At 38.7% G+C, this 22842-nt stretch overlaps 1 protein-coding gene across 5 annotated transcripts in view; it reads right to left on the reverse strand.

Annotated features, from left to right (window-relative positions):
• The window catches only part of UVRAG (UV radiation resistance associated), a 97652-nt gene that overhangs the window by 49553 nt on the left and 25257 nt on the right, over positions 1-22842 (reverse strand). For all 5 annotated transcript variants that reach the window (XM_030042685.2, XM_030042684.2, XM_030042686.1 and 2 more), the window contains 6 exons: positions 19346-19431; positions 5627-5732; positions 3176-3302; positions 2138-2222; positions 1566-1653; positions 923-983 (listed from right to left, as the gene is read on the reverse strand). In XM_030042685.2, the coding sequence (XP_029898545.1) occupies positions 923-983; positions 1566-1653; positions 2138-2222; positions 3176-3302; positions 5627-5732; positions 19346-19431 (553 nt within the window). The remainder of the gene's footprint in view (positions 1-922; positions 984-1565; positions 1654-2137; positions 2223-3175; positions 3303-5626; positions 5733-19345; positions 19432-22842) is intronic.

The raw sequence follows: 22842 nt of genomic DNA on the forward strand, positions 1-22842 counted from the left end.
GGAAAGCAAAGCAATAGACAGATTTTTGTCATATTGACAAATCAATTTCTTTTAAAGAATATCCTTCATTATTCTAGCATCCAATATACATGCTGTTAACACAAGTTAATTCCTGTGGGATGGCTTTGAAGAGTTAGACAACTGATTGAGGTTTTTGCCCAATAAACCATATGACTTGCAGAGTGAGCAAGTTACTGGGAGCAAGAAATTCTCAAGGGGATTTTAGTGAAGTTTCAATTCATGTCAAACATTTGTAGATGAATGCGTGCAGTTACCTGTACAACTGTTATACAGACAGTCATATTATATATTTGCTTCTGCAATAGGATGACTGCAGACAGTTAAAGTAGAAGCTGACTTGTAAAATACTCCATACTGTCAGGCAGCTTGAAAGTCTTACTTATGCAAGATAGTTATTTGGTAAGTTCACCAGCAACTACAGCAAACTGAATGGGGATTCATGCACATTCCCCATCAAGATTTATGGACTGAAAGTAGCCACAATAGAATTTTAGGTCAGTGATTCTGGAAAATATTTGTGTCTAAGTTTGGAAGGCACCTCTGGATATTGCATAGTCCTAGCCCCCTGCTCAGAGCAGGGTCAGCTACAGCAAGTTGCCCAGGACTGTCTCCAGCTGGGTTTTGAGCATCCCCAGGGATGGGGACTCTACAGCCTCTCTGGGTAACCTGTTCCAGCAGTTCCATATTGAGTCTTAGAATACAGAGGTACTTTTCCAAGAGTCAACAGTAACTTCCTTTGTACTAGCTAGGAAGTAGGAATAAATAATGAATAAGTTTTCTTCTAGTCTAGACCTTTCCAGTCAGAAATTTGGATCCCAAGCCATTGCTATCAGTTTACTTAATTTTATGAAGTTTAGAAGCAGTGTCAACTGTAACAACTAAATTAAGAATAACCAGCTACCTTGAAAGTCTTCAGAATTAGGAAGCTTGACTCCACAAACAAAGTAATCCTTTTGATCATTCTGTAAGTTTAAAATCAACAATGGAAAGTGAGAATGAAACAATAACATCCAGAAAACAGAAACCTGCACAAAATGTGATGACAACAAAGCATTTTTGTGAAGAAAAACCTAAATATTCAAAGAAACCCAGAATGACTTTGACATAGTGTTTTAGTCCACATTTCATATAATTCAGAAATAAATGCAACTTATTTAAAGAAGGAAGAGCTTCATCTTAATAAATTCATTACATAAAAGGCATTGGAGCTCAATATTTTGACATCTGTTCATGTGCACTCTGTTAAAGTTCAGCTAGCCTACTGTCAGGGTTAGTTCATATAATTGTAGACAAAATGGAAAGTATCCATTATATTACAGCTACAGCTATTCTACTTTTATAGCAGAGACTACTTGAGAGATGGTGGCATAAGTCCTCTCCCTGTGAGGTTTGCAATCTCAGGACCAAACCCAAGAAAAAGCTGGAAAAAACAGCATGAGTGACGAGCAAGTTCCATCACGAATAAAACATGATACTTGCTCACAGTGTAACAAATAGGAAGTTCATTTCACATCAAGCAGATTTTTAGAACATTAAAAACATACCAGATCAATAGGGTAGATATAGGATAGCTCCGATAGCAATTGCTTGCATCGAATAGTCTGCTGGGCATTTGTCTTCAAAAACAGTTCTCTTTAGGAAAAGAGATCCCAAAACCATTAGTTTCTTCAAAAGCTTTAAGTAAAGGTATCAAGCCCTCGTATCCCTCTGCATCTTCCCAAGTATCACCTCCCCTCTCCAAGAAAGCTAGGTAATTCCACAAAAAAAAAATAAAAAAAAATACAGAAGACAAAGCTGACTTTTCATTTTCAGTTGTACCTCATATTATAGGTGTATTTTGACTATGACAACTAAGTATTACAAAGCCATGTTACGCGAAAACAGACCTAAAAGTCCTATCATAGTCTACACGTGCAACCATGCATCTGTTTTCTTCTCTTCCAGACTTGTCACTGTTAATTATCACTTAGATATCTAGAAATTGTAGCAGAGACGTCTTAATAGAAGTTTTGGGGTGACATTAGGAAAAATTTGGTGCCAGGAGTCCCGCTTCAAATGACCTACTCTCAAGCCTGTATTTCCTTTCCAATTGCAGAAAAAGCATAGGTCCTTTTACCTCTTAGCAGTGCATTCCTTTCTTAATTCATGCAGGGATTCGTTATGCTCTTGAAGTTTCTGGTATTCAGTCCCAAATGCATTTTCTAAACAACATGAGGAATCAGGAAAAAAAATTAGTAGCAAGTATTTTCTCAGTTACCTGAAGTTTTAAAAGTAGATACTGACACAAATGTTGGCAATAATCCTTCATTTACTCTTAGATGCCCATTTTCCATGTTATGCTGCCTTCATGCACTATACACCATTTGCCAGCCAAATACAACCAACGAAACCTCATTCTCCTTTAACAGCTGTTACCCTCATGTCCACAGTAGTGGAGTAATTCAGTTAAGGCATCTTAATACGTACATAGTCAGAATTAAGTAAATGGCAAAAACCTTATTTTTAGTAGTCACTAATTATTTTAGACTCAACTAAGTATTAAATAAAGAATCCTGCAACAAGATCAAATGTCTGTGTAGCTTGGTCTCTGGTGAACTCCAAAGAGACAGCGATATAGCATTTTACTATGAGACACCTTCCCAGTAAAAGAAAATACCAAGAAGACTGAGCATTTCTCCTTTCATTACATAATAAGCTATTAAGAGGGATTTTTGTCCTCTAGTACTTAAAATGGGATCCTAATCACAGGTACAATAACATCCCTCATGACATTATGATGTGCCTGCATCAAGCCACTGTTTACTGTATTACAGTGCAGCTCTTCTGATTTTCTCATAGAATTTTAATTAAGCACAGATTTAAGATTGCTTTAGAGAGGTGCCATAGTAAGAAGTTATTTAGAGACAGGATACCAGAAACTGCTGTACAGAATTCAGCATAACACAGATGGTGAAGAAATTATATATGGCTGCAAACTTCAGATAAAGAAAAACACAAGCACATTAGAACCAGACAAAAAAAAAAAAAACCACAAAAAAAACCCCAAAACCCAGCACCTTAATTTTCATCACCATGATCATAAGCTGGGCTAAGACTCCTCTGATCAGCAGATTATGAGTATCTGCAGTAGAAGCAGTAACGTTTCTACACTCACCTCTGTCATGCAAAGTACTTTTTTCCTTATGCAACAATGCTACTTCTTGACCAAGGGCCTTCTTCTGCCTCTCCAGTTCATTACGTAGCACCAAGATCTTCAACTGTAAACATTCACTCTCTTTTTTCTATTGGAAGAAAAACAGATTTAAAAAAAAAAAGTTTTTCTGCATACAAGCAGTTCCATAAAAGGGCTAATAGGAGGGAAGGAAAAAATAGGACAAGACCAGTGTCTGCCAGACTAAATGCTGAGTTCATAGATTACCACAGGCAATAGATTACCAAAGACCCTAATCATTTTGCTGCTTTGGAAGGAGAGAACCTCAGCTGTGTCCCACAGTGCTTGTTCCTGCTGTAGGATGCATCCCCCCTCCTGTGCTCAGTGACACAACCTGGCCCAGGGCAGAAATTTAGAGAAGGAGAGGTGGGAAGACACTTCTGCAGGACACGTACATAGAAACTAATAGCAGAGCGCTAGCAGCATGACGAGCATTCATTGCCTGGCAAAGGGTTCGGCAACAAAAGGGAAGATGAGCAATGAGGAGTCTACACTAAGTTGAGGTAAGGAGCTGGGAAAAGGTTGGAGATGTCTGAGCTGCACTGTTAGATCCAATTCCCAGCTTCATGGTGATGAGGAAAAAAAAAAAAAGGATACAAAAGGAAAGAACACACAGCAGGGAGCAGATTATGTCATTCCACACAATTATATTTGAAGGATCTCTTCTTTGAAAGTTTCAGGATTTGTCCTGTACCTACTCTACATATATTCCTGTGTTTAAAAAGAATCTGTTTTTTCTTTGATGCACTGTCTCCACTAAGAAATTGTGCTGCCATGTGTATAGCAAAGCAGAATTTTCTACTATAAGTGGGTTTTTTGCTTTCTTTTAAGGCAGAAATAACTATCATGTTTAATAGATACTTATTGAGAATAACAGAAGACAGATTCAAAATGGAAAAGAGAAGTTACATCTCTTCAGTCCAATCATAGCCCTGATAGAGCTCAAACCCTGAAGGGACAGTCAGACATACTTGTGAGCAAGTCTTGCGTAAGTACTGCCAGACAATGTCGCTTTGTGTAACTCTGCCAGCTTTCACTTTTTCAAGCAGTTAATGGAGATAATGTTACTTCAACACTAGCTGCCTGAAAAAAAGTCAGCTCTTGCTGAACTCTTCTTTCCACTTCATATTTCCTTCAATTACACATGTATGCTGAGCCTTCTGGTTCAAGACTGCAGCAGGAAACATGACTCAATATTAAGGAAGGAAACTATATATAGTTCACACACTTATAAAGGGGAATGGAAGCCCAACAACAGTTTCCACTATTAAACAAAGGAAAAGAAAAACAGGTAATTATTTCCTTATACCATAGACCATGGTTGCTATGAAATTGCATCACATGTACAATCATTGCCATTTTTGGTTTTAGTGTTCTTCACATAGTTTTGCTCACACATATCTATAAAGGAAAAGCCTTTGCATACAGGGACAAGGATATCCATAACTGAAAAAAAGATGGTTAAAAACCTTTTAACAGCCAAGATACCAGCAGAAGGCAAAGAAGCTCTGGGTTAGAGACATTCACAGGAGGTGTTATATTGTCCCTTAAGGGAGTCAAGTACTTTGGTTTTTTGTCTACAATGCAACCCTGTAATTAGAGTGGGTAAACAAACTCCCATTTTCCCATTTTGTCAAACCCTTAAACCAGTTTGACACTTTTGGAAATTAGCTGAGTACTCTCAACCCAGAATCCACCTTACAGCAATAAAGTAATTTCACATCACAAGTTCGCTCCTTCCTATGCAAGGCACCAGACACATGCCAGTGAGTACCAATATAGTGAAATCACCATAAGCCACTCTCTTTCTGGCAACTCACTGCTTTGAACTAAGCTAAGCCTTTCTGGGCAGAAAGTAGAAACTACTGCCAGTACACTTTTTTGGAGAGGGGAAGAGGACAGGCAAAACAAACTGTCAAAAGCTATTGCAAGATCTAATATAATTCCTGCTTAAAATGAATGTGTCACTTGAGTGACAGCTTTTGCATGAATTCTATTCACCCAAAGGGAGCAGGGTGCAAGAAGATACAGCCAGTAGACTCACCTCACTCTAAATCCATCACAGGTTGCTGTCAAGATTTATCTAAATCATTAAAAGTTTGTTTTTCCTGGTAAACCTCTTTCATGCACTGTGCAATGTTTACACTTTTACATTATAAAAGCAGTTATACAAAGTAAAGGTAAAAATAGGATAAGCAATCTATCAAACCATCTAAGTAACATACACAAATCTAAAATCCATTACGTTACACTTCTCAGATGAGTTTCCATTTTAAATGACAGGTTTAAATAAAGATATCAAGTTCAAGTGTTAAAAACCCAAGCTTATGGTCAAGACATCAGCCAGATGCTTCAACAAGCCTGTAGAATATGGTTTTAAATAATCAAACTCACCAGTTCATTGCTTGTAGATGTACATCTCAGCTTTTCTTCAATCTCCCTTCCTATTTTCTGAACAGTTACCTGAGTCTGTTTAATTGCACACTGGGCTCTGTGAAGCCTGTAAGAAGAAGAGAAGTTACAGCTGTACTAAAGGTTCCCCACACATATCCAAATGATGAACGCGCCAGCCACCTCAAAATCAGCAGCAGTAATATGAATTCAGATTGTCAGCTTCTATTTTGAAATGAAACATTAAAAGAGGAATCAACTTGCAGAGTTTAGAAATGAGCATCCAAAGCAAACCAGGAAGTTTCTAATTTTGATCAAGTGCCAGACGTCCTTTTCATTTGTTAAATTCAGTAGATGTCAACAAGGCAACACTCTAGGTAAGAGGCAATTATAGGGATCTCATGTAACAATTATCAAGTTATAACAGAGTTAATGTCAAGACAAGGATACACACGACAGTTACCATGAGCATTGTTAACATAGGCCAGCTTTAAAAAAAGTGCAAGTATCCTATAGATAACACACAGCTACCGAGGCCACGAGCATGAAACACCCTTCAGTATCCCCAAATGTGCTATGGGCCCTTCTGTAACAAAAACATGGTTTTCTTAATTGAAACACATTTGAAGCATGAAAAGGATAATGATTACATGTTTCTGATCATTAGCCCTGGCTTTAGGGTGAAGAGGGAAAACTGATTATTTGCCATATCTATTGAAAAAAAATCAGGCGGAGGAAAGGAATAGCAAAAACAGGTCTAAGAGGCATTAATATCTTTCTTAGAATTAACATGGAGTGGAAATTAATGTATTTATTAGGAAAAATTAGAGTCGGTCTGCAGACATAGACTGTATCTTTCAAGGCATGCAAACCCAGACTTACTTTTCCCATCCAAAGTTTCATTATTAATGGCTTCTCCTTTTGTAAGGATATTCTTCAGACAGCCTTGCTGCTGGGGTAAACATTTAGCTCAACTAAGGTCTTGTCAGAACAGCAAAAGTGGTCAGATAACCTACTGTATGACATCAGTGCTTTGCCAGGCAAACATAATGAAAAGACCAAGCCTGCTTCAACACATGCTTTAACGACCACCTCCGCTTTGCCAAAATTAAAAACTTCTGCTTCTTCATAGAAATGCTTAGTTTTACTAAAGCAAGGCTACGAATTTGCTGTGCACCAAAAACCAAAGCACTAGAGCACAAGAGAAGGGGCTATTCAGCTCCTTCCTTTTACATTCTCTAATCTCTTGCAGATTTATAAGCAATTGAGGCATTACTATTTAAAGTTTTTGCCTAGCAGTTTTTAATGGTCTGTATGCAGCTAGACCAAGATAAACAGGCTACATGCTTCAAGTATGAGTAAACACAAAGCATTACTCCTCCTCACTCCGTCTCCCCTCAGCATCCCATCTCAACTCAACAGCACGTGTTACATATTGGTTAATCAGTGTGAGGACATTGCCTAAACCACCTGGCCCAGCAAATACGCAGAGAAGAGATTATACATGGACAACAAGGAACAAGCAGTGCTAGCAATATTAAACAAGGTAATTGCAAGTTAGGACTTCTACGTGTTATAACTCTAAGTGAATACATGTAGGTCAGATACCTCTAGTTCCTTCAGACTACTGCTTTCCCTAAATGACACTCTCTGTAATAGATTTTTGTTTCAAATAATACTAAGTGATTCCTTTGGTTTCTTTAGAGCTTCTTGGACTGCTCATAGCACAAGCAGCCTAAGAGCTTTTTAGGGGTAGCTGTACCCCATCCAAATCACGTATCAAGCCGCATGGCTCTGCTGGCTGCTACTGGGTGTAAGACTGCTGAGGCCAACAGCACTGGGTCACCAAAGGCTTGGTCTCACATCCCTAATGGAGTACTGAGACCTCCTGGAAACACTTTTGCCTACTGGGAACTACTACTTATACCTCCCACCTTCCTGAATGCATCTTGAGGATGTTGGCTACGTAACATAGTTACACAGGTCAAAGCCAAGGTCTGCTGACCATTCTGAACATCATTCAGAGCTCTGCTGTCACATCATACAGCAGGGTCTATATTTCCTACTTCAACAGTTTCCAGCCTGCCTCTTTCCAAAAGTCTGGAACATTTTCTTTCCAGACATAAGAAAGCCTTACCCAAAGCTAAAACTTGTAAGTAAAGAATAATAACTGAGTGACATTTCCCTTTCCCCTTCATCTGATTTTATACTGGAAGAACATTCTTGATTTAGTCTGTTAGGTGGTTAGAGAAAGAAGTTTTACAAGTTTTCACGTCACGCTATTTAGGTAGCAAAATCTGACTGCTGAAAGGTGTTTTACTCATTAAAAGAGTATTTATGTAATTGATAAATTGTCAGAAGGGTCATTTGCCATGCGAGTTCCTCACAGTGATTTGATCAATACTCAGCTAAAAACCTACAAATTTTGTAATAGCTTCAACTTCTTCTACCCATGTCCAAGTATAAGGAACAAACACCTATGCAGGCTGACTTCTCCAAACAGTACACACATTAGCATACTACTTCAATTTGGTGAATCTATATCTAAAGGTATATTCCTAACCTATAAAGACTGCTATACAAAATAATTCACCAATCAAGTCTGTTTTTAATAAGAAATGGTTTTCTTTTTAAGCCAAACTTCATCCACTCATTTCTTGCAATAGAAAAAAAAAACAAACCTACAGTTAAACTTGGCTGCCTTGATGCCAAATAGTGCCATTTACATTGCAAGACAGAAAACTTACTGATATTGGTTGACTCAATCCCAGTATGTTCACTGTTGTTCCAAGAACTTTAAAATGGTAACAGTAAGATCATGACCACATCCAAAGTTAAGCCTTCCAAGGTTAAAATTTTAGGGGCTTCACGTCACAAAAGCAGCAACTATCAACAGAAATCTCCCTTCCCCAGCCAAAAAAGCCCTCACTGCACCCACACGGAAATCTTTGGTCATCCAACAACAGGAATACAAATTAAGCCATAAGAGGATAAGCATGGAAATTTTGTCCATCATTTCTGCATGCACAAGACAGACTTTGGTGGAGGCAATTATGATTGCACCAATGAATGGAGATCAATAAGTTGAGGCCATAAATCTGGATTAAAATTTATATATAATGAATGGAGAGAAACTTCAATGCTAATTGACCGCATATTGTTTCCATTTCTAGTCTGAATGCAAGTCCAACGTTACAGCCTAAAGTTAGTACAATTTGTGCTTTAAGTACAATCTGGCTTGGTTTAGTAATTGACAACGATGAGCCAACTGATGGCATAATCTATATGCTATCAGCCAATGCAGGATTCTTCCTAGATTGTTCAAGAGGGGGTTTTTATTATTTTTTTATTAAAATTAGCACTTCCATAGCACTTTAAGAGCTAATTCAGGGCTTCAAGAGGCCACTGGCCTGCTACCAAATTTCCTTCGGCGGTCAGGAAAGCCAAGCCAGTTACAGCAGAAACTGAACCCTTTTTAAAGAGATAGCTTAGCCAACAGTGTCGTCATCCTGTGTCTGCAGGCTGCTCTGGTGTCTCTGCAGCAGCTCACAGCCATTGTCAGCCAGCAGCAGAGTAATACAAACGTTAAGTGTGACAGATTTACTGCTGTTGCTTGGGGCCCTGAGAGCTGCTGTGCAATTGTCCAACATCAGGTGAGTTGCATGCTGCTGCCTGAGAAAGAACTGGAAAGCAAAACAGACATTAAGATTCCTTCCAGGGAAAGGCCACCCTATTACAGTTTGGAGGTGGAGATCCATGAAGCTGTTATCCTACTTCCATTCTCATATCACCTGTTTTCTGAGATGAGGGAGACTAAGAGGAAACAAAATACTCTCCCTTCCTTTGGAAGTTTAAAAGACAGTGGGATAGATACAAAAACATTAGCCATGTACTGTAAGCTAAGACCAACAAAAGCTGCATCCCTAATCAATCTAGGAAGAACCAGCGTGCAAAATTTCAACATCTCTCTTCTTCACTTGCTAGTTCCCAAGTTGCTGAAATACAGGCTATTTGGGGTATTTCTTCAAGGCTTTTAAAGTCTGACGTAAAATTGTTCCACCCCCCCCCCCCCCCCCAAAAAAAAAAAACCAAACCCCACCCTACTTTCTACCTCGGCTGTAAGTTTTGAAACAATTCTAACATACAACCTTCTGCCAATCAATTCAACTTGGGTACTGACTTGGAGGGGGAAAAAGAAGATGCCGTTTCGGTCCTCCTCACCATTACAGGATTTCTTTGCAATACCATCCTCGTCTTGTTTGCAAGATCAAGCAGTTTTCCTGACTTCCCAAGGCTGCACAATGCAGTGGTCCAGCATAACTTGACTTTACAACTTGGGAATGTGCTGTAACAACACATTTGCTCTCTTTCAGCTTGCAGTAAGTTTGAGGCAAAGTTTGAAGGTCCAGCTGAAGCCCTTTCCTTTAAGACACGCTGCAGTATCCTGCAACTGAGATATCCCTCTCGGTCATGAATTAGTCTAGTGATTTACTAGTTTATATAGCAAGCTCATTCCTGGCTGCAATCTTTAAAAAACTGAAAGCTGGAGTGTAGTGACAGTTGTGCCAATTAAGCTAACATATGCTTGTATTTACATTAATGAAAGTCTCAACTTTATTAGACTTTTGATACATGATTTTGTAGTTCTATCATACACTCCAAATATCCATTTGCTTCTATCAGACACATCTGGATTTTTCAAGTACAGAACTTTAAGACATAAATACATCAATTAATTACAGCAGTCACATACTACAGCTACTTCTCACAAGAGAAATAAATGCCGATGGTCGTATTTGCCAGAACAACCTTAGTTTACAATGAGACTAAATTTAAACTGAGAATTACTACCAGGGATTTAGAAAATAGAACAGAACACTTCTGGCAATAAGTGAGATGTAGGATCCTGGAAGTAAAATACCCAAACCTATTATTAAAGAAAAAAAATAATCCAAGACTTTCCTATTAAATACAAAAAATGGAACACATGCTACTTTATATCAGTCCAGAAATTAGATTATGGAGAGTGCCAGCCAGCTATAACATATTTTTTACATAGCCCCTTAAACCATCATTTGCTACATCTGCTTTCCCACAAGAAAAATTTTTCTAATTTATAATCATATAGTCCCTTTCCCAATTTCCTCAGAAACCTATACCTACAATTTGTCAAAAGCAGATGTAGGGCGAGAGAAGACAGTAGGGAGTAAGCAGAGAATAAAATCCAAGTCTGACTTGTTCATTTATGGCATTAAACCTCTACAAGAGCCAGTGCTGTAAGAAACTCAAACAAGACAGTGCTGTTGAAGCACAGATACTTTCCATCATTCTTTTAAGCAGTTTTGAATTGACTTACACATTTAAGACTCAAATTAAGTTTCTGGACAATCAAGTTCATGTAGACACTGCAACACTGGATGCTTTGAGCTATTTGCAAATGGAGAAGAAAAGGAAAAAACATGTCTATCAGACTAGCAGCAGGCGACATGCTGGCCTCCAGTGTGAGGAATATTTAAAGGAGCTAGCTAGTATATAGATCACCTTCAATACACACAGGGCATGAACAGAAGAGGAGAGTCTTAATGTGAAGCACAATTTTTTCCAGAAATGAAGGCACAAAAGCCAAGACGTTTCTAGTCCTCTTATTGCAATTCACAGATTTGACTCCAGCACTGGGATGGATTTATGGCTTGATTTTTTTTTTATTCAAAGAACAAATGTATTTGTGGCAAATACCAAAGGATGTTTCTTTTTGTTCTTTATACTGGTGCTTATCAGCTTATGATTACAGAAACCTTGCTGCCAGGGCAACAGACAGAATCACATTCAAGACACTGCATATAGTAGAATGGTAAATTACATGCAAATCAAATTTCCAAAGGGCATAAACATGTAAAGATGACGCCTACCAAAAGGACAGTGACACTAGTAGAAGCCAACAGCCTTTTGCTGACATGTAACTTGCCAACAAATCTTATCACTCAGACAGTGAGCAAGCCTAAGATGAGTTCACTGCACAACTGTAAAGGAAGATGCATAAATTCAGCTTGAATGGGTTACAGGCTCCACCCAAAAAGGGAAACAGCTGCTCAAGTTGATTGTGTTCTTCTAATCGCAGTCCACACAACTCATAAGGTGTTTGTGACAATTGAGCACAAGCCTTACCCAGTGGAGGGAAGAGAGGAGAAACACCAGTCAATATTCAGGCGACTCATTTTTTCAAGCTGCATACTGCTGCACTTTTTCCTGGAAGCTATCCCCAAACTCAAATCAAAGTTTACTTCCAAGAGAAGAAGAATTCTGCAGCTGAAGTACAAAAGAGAGATCTCCCACCAGACAAAGGGGTGGTTGTAACACTCACAGGAGTGTTCTGCAGCTTCTCAGTCATAGGTGCATTCCCTACCCTGCCCTGGTTTTAATTATCAAAGATATTAGAGCATTTTCCCCAATGTGAGATCTTTAATCCATTTTATTTGTTCTCAGTCAAAATGCAATATTGACTTTCCCTGATGTGGGACAATGTGAGATCTTTAATCCATTTTATTTGTTCTCAGTCAAAATGCAATATTGACTTTCCCTGATGTGGTTAGGCATTTCTGAGCGTTTTGGTGACATGACTGCATTCACTGAAATCTTTGCCCAGGCTGAAAGATGAAGCAACTAGCAGCACCATTCTTATGGCCATATCCAGGACAAAGTCATAACAAAAATAAAGAAGAGTCCCAATGCCATTGTTCAGAAAAATCCTCCTTCTTAAACACTTTCAGGTATCTGTTAGAAAATTATTTAGCTAAGCGACATGCTCTGTTTTTCACCAACTCCAATAAAGCCAGAAAAAGGAGGAGTGGGTTATGACTTTTAATCTAATTGAACATTGCTTCATTGATATGGTCTTTTACTTGCCGTCACAAATAAAGAAGCAGAATAAAGCTATTTTTGAAGTTCAGCACAGCTCTGTGTAATCTCTCTCTCACACAGCGCTCTGAAACCAAATTTGATCAAGAGCTAGCAACATGCCTATCACGCTTACACTAAAAAATCTGCCACTGTAGGGGTGTTTTATTCCATATGGCATATTAGGAAAGCTGAAGATAAGAGCAGCAGCAGTGGAAGACTACTAACCCTGCAGTTAAGTTAACATACAAAAAAACTCCACCACTCTCTCTTGCTTCATGGACTGTTTCAACTTGCTATGACCCATGCCGCTCTCTTCTACACGTTTTGGCAAAAGTCAGGCTTGTAAATTGACTCTTCTGATGACTGATTAGCCTCAGTTTCCATATAGCTTAGCACCACACAAGCAACACGTCTGGGAACAGACTTGTCCAAAAGTCTCATTCCACAGATCAGAATCCCTAAAGAACCTCCCAAAAAAATTCATATCCCAGTTTTCAATCTCCATCACTACTTCCCACGAAGACACCACCCTGCAATTCCAACCCACATGGTTTTTAGGCCAAGAGAGATGACACTTGTTATACTGTTCATCCATTTCAGTACTGCTTATTAGAGTATACAGAGGCACTCAAGAGGTCCAATTACAGTTCATATTTATTTATGCTGGCCTTAGGCCACCTGGGTTTTCACATCCAAAGCCAAGGGGATGCCTGCCTTGTCTTGGCTGCCTATACAGTATGAAGAGCCAGGTCCTCCAGGTGGAAATCTTTCCTAGTTAGAAACATCAACAGGGCCATCACAGAAAAACCACCACACTTATCACTAGCAAAGGGAAGTTGTAGCAGCGGAACTTACTGATGTAAGAGCACAAGTCACCCTAAGAGGAATCCTACTATCCATTCCACACTTGAGACAGCGTATTTCCACATCTCCTGGGAGAGGGTGATGGCGGCAGCAGCACCATTAAAGTCTGAAAGTCTGCAATGTGAGCCAGCGATTTGACTGCTAAGATACTCACAGGAAAAGCTAGAACAAGGGACTGCAAGAGCATCAGGCTATTAGTGACAACCTTTTCCTGGCACGCACACGCCATCTTCTCAGGACATGGCACTGTTCCTACTGTGTGAACATCTGTAACTACAACATTTAGAGAGGTTTTTGTTGCAGCTGAGTTGGGACCCTTCTCCGAGGAAAGAAGAGCAAAGAAAAAAGCTAGAAACAAGAGACTTAACTGTCAGTGCATATTTAAAAAACAAAAAAAAAAAAAAAAACAACTTTCCTACCTCTCCTTACCTCTATGCATCTACCAGCATGCTAAATGGAATAGGATAGCGAAGAGCAACTCTCTATTTCCATGCAGTCAGAACTGAAGAGGCTAGAGGCTGAATCCTACTTACTGCACAGCTCCATTGGGTTCACTTCTTTCATGGAGATGAGGATGGAAATAGAGGAACATCAGGGAAGTTGAAAAGACAGTACAGGTTTGTGTGGCTCACCTGTGGGTTTGTTATTAGATGCTGTACAACCCCAAAAGTCAGAGAGCAGCTGATAGCGTGTTTTCTTCCTGCTTTCCCTCCTTTTCACTCACCAAACATTTGGACGCCTAAAGTTTGGAACTGCTGCTTATAGCAACTATATAATAGCAAAGTCTGACTGAGCTACTGGCTGTCAAGACGGGACACTGACATTGTTTAAGACTGACTTGTCTTGTGCTTCTCCTTAGCTGTAAACAGGTCAATGTACCCCTGAGATACACCTTAGCACAAAGCAGTTTAAGCCCATTAAGACCTTGCTTACTCTATCATTCCCCACCTAGAGAGCTTATGAAAAACAGCTTCAAGTTTAGCATAATTTCCATGTGTTAAAAATAGCTGCCCAAAGGCAGTTACTACATTTGGCACGTACAATGCCACTGATACTGTAGTCTCAGAGAAACTACTCTGAGCTACTATGAGTTTTTCAACAATACAACTGCTTACATTTTTCTCCATTTCTAGTTTTAGAGATTAACTTGTGTAAGTTCTGTTCATTCAATAAGACTGCTAATAAAGATGGAAGAATTTAAACACACAAGCAATATATCTGTTAAAAAGCTTCTTTCCTGAGATAGGTAGAACTAAACAAAAGCTGATTTTATATTGGGTCCCCATGTTTTAGTCCTGGTCATTTAAGGTAGTTGATTTTACCAACCTCTCAGTTTCAGACTGCACACAAACACTACCTACATTTATATTCTTAAATAATACTTCTTTGGTGATAAGACATGCACTCTTCTTTAAATTAAGTTATATTACAAATGGCAAATCCTGAAACAAAGCCTGTCACTTGAAGCATACCCCTGGCCTATGACAGATTATGAAACCTGAAGAAGATGGGAATACTTAAGGCTCTGGGACTTCAGACAATTTCTAGTAAATTCTATTTCTATTTGTCATGTATCAACATGCCCAATGCTCAACAGTGCACTGCAAGTTTGAGCCCCTAACCTAGAAAGTAGTAATTAGCTGCTAGTTCAGAAGTTGAGCTCTGATCCTCCTCAGAGCAGTCTTGTCACTGGCAACCTTGGACCATTTAAAGTCACTGAACCTGGGCCATCATTGCCGTGATGCAAAATACAGGGAAACTGTTCGCTTAGTGTTATAATTTGGTTCGAAAAGTCATGTTTACTTGTCCAGGGAACTGCAGCCAGATTTATTTGCTTATCACCAGAACTGCGAGAACATTTTGTTTTTAATGAAGGCACAGCCTGTGTGGTCTCTGGAGTTGCTCTAGTTTTCAAGATTTAATCCACTAGATCAGATGTACATGTGGCAGTAGCAGAAGAAGCCCTTTAACACCTAAAAGTATTATTTAAATCAACTTCAGCCAGATTAGATATTAGCAATATTACAGCAGTTGCCTGGACCTGGTCTTTTACTCATCTCCAGCACTCAAATTGTACCAATATCAGATTTTGTTGTTGTTAAAAAACAATATTTTTTTTTAAACAAAAATACAATCAAAAATGTTTTCAATCTGCACTAACTGGCTAGCTAAATAGCACAAACTTGCCATCCCATCTGCTTAAGGAATGGTTAAGCCATAGCAAAAGCTGTTTTGACTGGAGAGATAAAAATACAGGAAGCAAAATTTCAAAGGGGCAGGTTTCACTAGTTCTTAGAGCACTTCTTGTCTCCAGGCAGAATCTGGGAGGATTTCAGGCACTCACGTACTTAAAGGCACAAAAGCTATTAGCAGGCCAACTCCTCTAAGTGTCACAATACCATGAAAAGCTGTTGTAGAATACAAGATACTACTTTTTGTATTTAGGAACTGAAATAAAATTTTAACATACAGGATTTTAAGCCCTTTCTTTAGTGATTGTCAGCATATCCCATCTTCCCAACACCACTTAATACTGAAAGGTCTGTTTTTCAAAGTTTAAAGAAAGGATACAAAACTAAGAGAATACTAAATATAAAGCTATTCCCATTAGTGCTGCAAACGTGCTGAGAGCTTGATTATGGAGACATGTCCAGAACATGACCTCAGATGAATTTGGCCCATCCTGAGTGTTATGTGAAAGGTGAAACGTGTTACTGTATAACCTATTACCACCAGCTACATAATATTTAGAAAGCCTTTAAGTGACCTCTTTTCAGGAAATCTGACAATATGGCCAAGGGACAAAAACCTCAAAATTTTAGCTTTCCAGTTGGGGTGGTTAATTTTTGTTAGTTAGCCTTTTTAAAACAAATGGCTGGAAGAACATTCGTCATTTCCATATGGCATGAACAACTTATTAGCAGCACTATGTTTGCCTGAGGATCTTGTCCCTGCCCCAAAACAAGAAGGTTCATGAGCTGCAGAGGTGCTGAGAACTTCCTTGTGTAAAGCTAAGCTGTCTGGGTACTTAAACTTTTCCTCCTGCTTAATTAACTTGTAAATCCATGTAATTAAGCATCTGAGCACACAGGCACTATTTTAATCCAACACTCGAAAAATTTTCTACTGTTCACACACTCTAGCATTCCTAATTAATTTTTTTAATCAACATAATTTGAGCCAAGCACGTGCTTTTCATTAAGGCCTATTCACAAGCTTCAAAAGTTTTAGCTATTCACTTTTAAGTAGTAGAAAAAAAAAAAAAAAAAGAAATCATTTCTTCCCCAAAAAGCAGTTTTGATAGCAGACAGAGATTAACCATAGAAGTTCTCATTTTGCAGTTTTTCAAGAGTTAAGGGTTGAGCTAGAATCTGCACTCTCAATTGATTTTCACACTGTACAGCTGATCACAGTGGCTATGCCACACCTGGCAGCACGGTACCATCAGAATAACTGGGATGCAGATACCATCATCACCAGGAACTGCTTCCTTTTTTGAGAGGTTTAAACAAAGCCAGTACAAGCTGTTCTTCATATTCATGTCTCGTAGAAACATTAGGAAGTGACATGTGCAGCTCGTGAATTTTTACTAGACAAAAATCATATCATGAGAAAGTCTTCAAAATGTGGGATTTATGTGACCAGATGCAAACCTTTACGGTGTAGACACCTCCCTATTCTCTTTATAGCCAATGGACAGAAGCAGGCAGACATCAATCCATTTCCTCCCAAAGTACATGTCCTGTCAAATGAATCACCAAAGTATGCCCATCTCTCTCTTCTGGTTGTTAAGTGGAATATGCTCTCACAAAAACTATCTTTGGAAAGAGTCCACGGGCTAGTTACTCAAGCCTGGACACCTGGAGGAGGTGGCAAACCAGACTGCTTGGTAAGAGAAAAAGGAAACCTGACAAGAAGAGACTAGAGATTATTTTAAAAGAAATAAACGCTATCACCAGTCTTTTGAGCTAGATATCAAAAGGTAAGCAGCAGTAGAGAAAGTGTACCTGTAAAAAAGCAGAGTTAATATGAGAGATAATAGAAAGGATTCTGGACTACACAGCGGACTTTTCCTCAGTTCCTGAAGAACTTTCCTAGCTAGGAAGGAAACAGGCAAAAATAGCACCTAGGTATGGTCACAAATTATAACTTCTAACTTTTGCTGGAACTAGACAATGCAATATATACTGCTTGATAGGGTATGTAGACTCCACTGAAATATAATCAGCAGCATTCCTGGTGCTGAGGTCTGGAAAAACTGTTCCTTTTAGGACAAAGCAAAAACAAAGGAGGAAGTCTTATCTCAGAGGCAGGGCTAAACAGGAGCTACACCCAACAGCATGCCTAGAAACTGTAAGAGACAGTGCCTGGACTCTCACCTTCCCAAGACTGAGCAAAGCGCATGGTTCCAGTAATCAGGTTTCAAAACAGCACTGGTGAGCATCCAGCAAGAGGAGCTTTATCAAAGCTGACATCTTCATTTCTTGTCAGCTTTGTGATAGACAGTCAGACACTTTCAGAAGAAGGACCACAGTTCAGATTAGACAGGGTTAGACAGGGCTCCAGTTGGTCAAGTCCATGACCACCTGGTATAATAGCGAGTGTTTTTTCTGGAGCATGCTTCATACTACAAAGAAGTGCAAAGGAAATGTGAAAAAAAAACGCGTGAGCAAAGCAAGCAGGATGACGGGCACACATTTTCTTCTATTTAACAAAAACTTAATGTTAGGTAGCATAAGAGTTCTCTTCTAATGGACTGTGCCAGAACGTAATCAGAACTTCATAACACGCCCCCTGGTTGTTTTCCGCTAAAAGTACAGAAGACAGACATTTCAAAAGCAGCCTTTAGTTTAAATATATTTTACAGAATCAAAAAACAGCACATTTAAATTTTAAGAGAGCTTATAAAATAAAGAGTTCTGAATAAGCAACCTAGAGTTAACTTTTCCTACCACTTTCTTCACTTTAGAATAGAAAGCTAGTGCTTTATGCAGGCAACAGTGACACCTACTGTTAACATTATCAAATGGATTCAACTTTTACAACAGATAAAAAACCAAATGCATTTTTCCAAAGACTTTTGAAAGTATATTAAACATTTCCTTTCCAAGGGTTTCCTTTGTAGCACATCTATTGCTATTACTGCAGAACTGAAGTTATCCTGTCTTGTAAAATGCCTTTTAAATACAAATTCCTCAAAAACCAACCTACCGACAGTGTTTAAAACCTCTATTATATTTCCCCACAGCTAACATTCTTGAACTATTATAATTAAAGCAGATCTGAAAAAAGCCTTCTTGTTTACCTTCGTACTAGCATTTCATGTTTTTCACCACCAGAAACACCTAAGTAACCACCCAAAAGCCCAGTTACCATACCTTTCTTATGCCATACATGTGTTGGAGTAACTGGGGTCCTGACTATGCAGTGCCTCTTTTCTGTATTACAAGGGAGAATTATGCAAAAGGTAAATTCAATTCAGTGGTTCAACGTTAAAAAAAACCCACAAAACCACACACACACTTAGGTGTGTAGCTGTTTTGTTCCAACTACGGGATCATTCTACCAAGTTAAGTTTTGGCAAGTTGCTTTTTTTATCATTGTTCTAATTTATTTAAACAAATTTTAATTTTGTTGAGGAAAAGAGAGTAGGGGCTTTCCACAGAAGATCTCCAACAAAGAACCTCCATGATTTCAACATTCACAAGGCAAGTCCATGGTCTCGCTCCACAGCCAGCTCTAGTTCAGAGCACTCAAGCATCCATACAGCAGAAGCCTAGAGACCGCCAAGGAAAGTACACACGTCAAGGCCCATCTCCTTGCTACCAGCGGTAAATCGGCACTACTAGATATCTCCTTTGCACATGATAGTCCGGAAGTTTTTTTAATATCTGGAAAGGCTCCTTCCACGCACACTAAAGAATTTACAATAGCTACGCAGAATATTCTCAAAAACCTTACCTAAGCAAAGAGAAGACATCGTAAGAGTTACGAACACAGTTCTGATCCACCTGGAGAAGACTATTCTTCAGGGTACCTGAGTGATCCTTAAGGCAAAGAAAGAATGTTAATTTAAGAATCAAAAATTTTTCCATCTTGACTAAAAACAAGCACTTCTGGTAAAAGAACAAACTATCTTGCATTTAATGTATCTTAAATCTATCTTCATACAGTTTTATGTATGGTAGGTAGAAACAATTTAAGGCGTCAATAGCACCAAGTTCAAGTCTGGCCTACAACAGCACTTACCTATAAAAATGTTAACAACCCATCACTTTAGCTGTGTTCTAGACCTGGAGTGTGTTTTCTTGAACTTTATAATCCATTACTGCACAAATTTAATGCACAGAAATACTGAAGGATGCAATTTACAGTACTGCCATTCTTCAGCTTCAGATCTGAAAGCCTATTCAGTAATGTGCCAGAGACGTACAAGACCACGAGATAAAGCTCTATTCTTTATCCATGCTGTAACACGTTTAAAAGATCAAAGCAATCTTAGTTTTGAATGATGTGAACAAGTTTCTGGAAGTTACAAAAAAACCAAAAAAAAAACTTATGTCATTCTTAAGAGACCAAAGTGTACATTCTGCACAAGAGACATCAAAGCAGTAACAGACAAACCGCAATTCTTCACGCTGCAAAGGTCAGATACCGAGCTTTTCCATATCAGGCAGAGTCACACAAATTCCTAGAAATGCCACAAACTCAGAACTGTTTCTTCACATGATAAAGCGAATTCTAAGTAGGTCAAACCACCTGGCAGCATTGTCAGAAAGTTTATGGATTGTAGGAAAAAAGGCATTTATTTTAGTGTATGAAGTGGCCCCAGCTGGTACACATGATCAGTTAATTTTCCAACAGTGATACAGATATACTCCGAGTACCACAATCCCTGCCTACGTAATCTTTCCTGCCTCAACAGGCTGTTTCCATATAGAAGACGTTGAAATGCAGAGTTACACGTCAACATCTGCTGACACAACCGCATTTGCCACAGGCCATGCAGCAGACATTCCTTTCCACCAAAAATAAGGTTCCACCTAAATAACTGTGAGATCTATACACTACATTATGCATCATATTGCAACAGAGGCACCATATCATCAGCTGTCTTAGCTCCTCATTTCCATTCTCAAGATGTTGGATCCTACATGCTGAAATCCATACATATATCTGCTGAAAAAAATACCAAAATAAAGTCATCTTAATGCCTGAATGAACTAGGATGGTGGAAAACTGAAAATGCACAACTATCAGCATCACCATTTTACACCATGAAGTTGATGTTGTTTCAAGAAACACTGCCTTCAGACAGCGAAGTGCAAATTTTTCAGAGAACAAGTGGAACAGCCTAGAATAACTAGTTTCAGGAAGGAAAGAATTTGGAGCAGCAACATATTTTAGCCTTTTCTTTTTCCCCTGTACTACAGTGTGTTGAAAGGAAATTCCCAAAAAGTCAGACACCACGTCGCCTATACAAACTGTTCTACCCCGAGGAAACTTGCAGTATGTGCAATGGAAGCATTTCAAACTTCGTTATTAAAGAAGTGTGCCCTTTGAAAGGGAAGTTTGTCTACTTCTCTGCCACAGCACTTATTAGATATAGGCACGTGTATTTGAAAACACACAAACAGGCTTTGGTTGTGCAAAGTGGCCAGGGTCTAGCTGCTAAAAAAAAAAAAAAAAAAAAAAAAAGCATATGCAGGTAAAGACTCTACCTACATCGATGGAGACCACATACCAAAGAGAGAGATGCAGCTTTCCAGAGATAAGGGCCTTTCCTGCTTGACAGTTGAAAAATAGCTACAATTCAGTATCCCTGAAGAATATAACTTAATCTTCTGTTTCCCCATACCCCTGGCCACAGCCAAATGTTTTGAGTTATGGAGAACTATATAGACTAGTTCAGGTTTTATTTCTTTCAGGAGACAACAGAAAGCTAGTCATTAACTAAAAGCTATACTTGCTTCCCTAAATGCACTTTCTGAAAAGATATCACTGCAATAGCAAGGGCAAGTCTGACCGATTAGTAGCAGCAAGCATAAAATGGTTGAAAGAAAATTTGAAAGCCAGGAAAGCAGAGGAAACCAGAGAAGGAGAAACCTGGTTTTAGGAAAGCCAATATAGCACCCAGAACTGATTTTGTTGAACCTGGGTAAAAAGTGGATTTACACACAAGCATGCAGTCTCAGACAAAACCAAGCAGATTAAGAAAACTGCTAAAGGACTGGGAATACTTTAAGTCCACGCTGACAGCTTCAAAAAAATCTTTGACGCTCATATCTATCTTATTCAAACATTGGTCCAGTTTGAGCAAATCCAAATAGAGTTTCACTGTATGACTACTAGAGAGGATGAAACTAAGAGAGGAACAAGTGCTCCAGTGGTCCCATGCCAGAAAGGAAACAGGAAAATAAACTGGACATGATTGTGACAAAAGCAGCAGAATCCTGCTGAAATCTTCTGGCAAAATTGCTCCAGAATTTACTACAAAAAAAAACTTGAACAAAAACAGAAGTTGGAGGAACAATTATGTGAAAGTTAAATGTGGTTATGAACAAAGCAACTATATTGGGAGCACACATTTGTATTTACATTGAGAAGAAAAGCTGTAAACACTAGAAGAGGAGTCACATGAGCACTGTCAGACACCTACAATAAAGCACTAATACCCTTCAGGGCTCAGAAGGCACACACAAAGGCTTCTGAAACCCTACTTCCCAACTTTTTTCTTGCCATGAGCTAAGTATCCATTGCAGCAAGAAAACTGCAACTTGAATAAGAACATTACCCAAAGAAAACATTCATTTTTTCATTGCGTATCAGCAACAGCTGAGTTGCTGTTGGACAGAAGAGACGGAAGAAATGTAAAATTTCTAACACCTATATATTGTCAAGGATACAGAATTTAAAGGCTTTTTGACATCAGTAGGAAAAAAAGTGAAGAGTCAGTGATGATATTAACAACAATAAAGAGGCCCTGGATATGGTTATTTTATTTTAAGACAAAAATTGCAATACTACCATTGTCTGGTTTACCTAGAATTTCTCCACCAGTGTTGCTGCTAGAGTACTGCTGCTCCTTTATATGACAGGAGCTTCCTAAACAGCAAGCATTTTGAGCACAAACCTGCATTTTGAAGGTTACCTTATACGCAAGCAGGCTTGAAGGTTCTAAAACAGCAGCTAAAGTGCATTACCTAGTAAAGCTGTAAGCTTCCAGTCCTTTGATTTTAAATTAAACAATTTAGCAATCAGAATATTCCTATTTGAGCATGTTGCTCTTGCTGGTTTTTTGTTTTGTTTTTGGTTTTTTTGTTTGTTTGTTTTTTTTTTTTACCAGGGAGATATGCGTTTAATCAAGAAATCTACCATTTTCATCAATAAAAACAACAGTTGTGACAGTCACTAATGTTCCTGCCCTGCTTCAGTTTATTCTGCTACAATAGCTTTTA

Source organism: Aquila chrysaetos, chromosome 19, assembly GCF_900496995.4.
Source record: "Aquila chrysaetos chrysaetos chromosome 19, bAquChr1.4, whole genome shotgun sequence".
NCBI classification, from domain to species: domain Eukaryota; kingdom Metazoa; phylum Chordata; class Aves; order Accipitriformes; family Accipitridae; genus Aquila; species Aquila chrysaetos.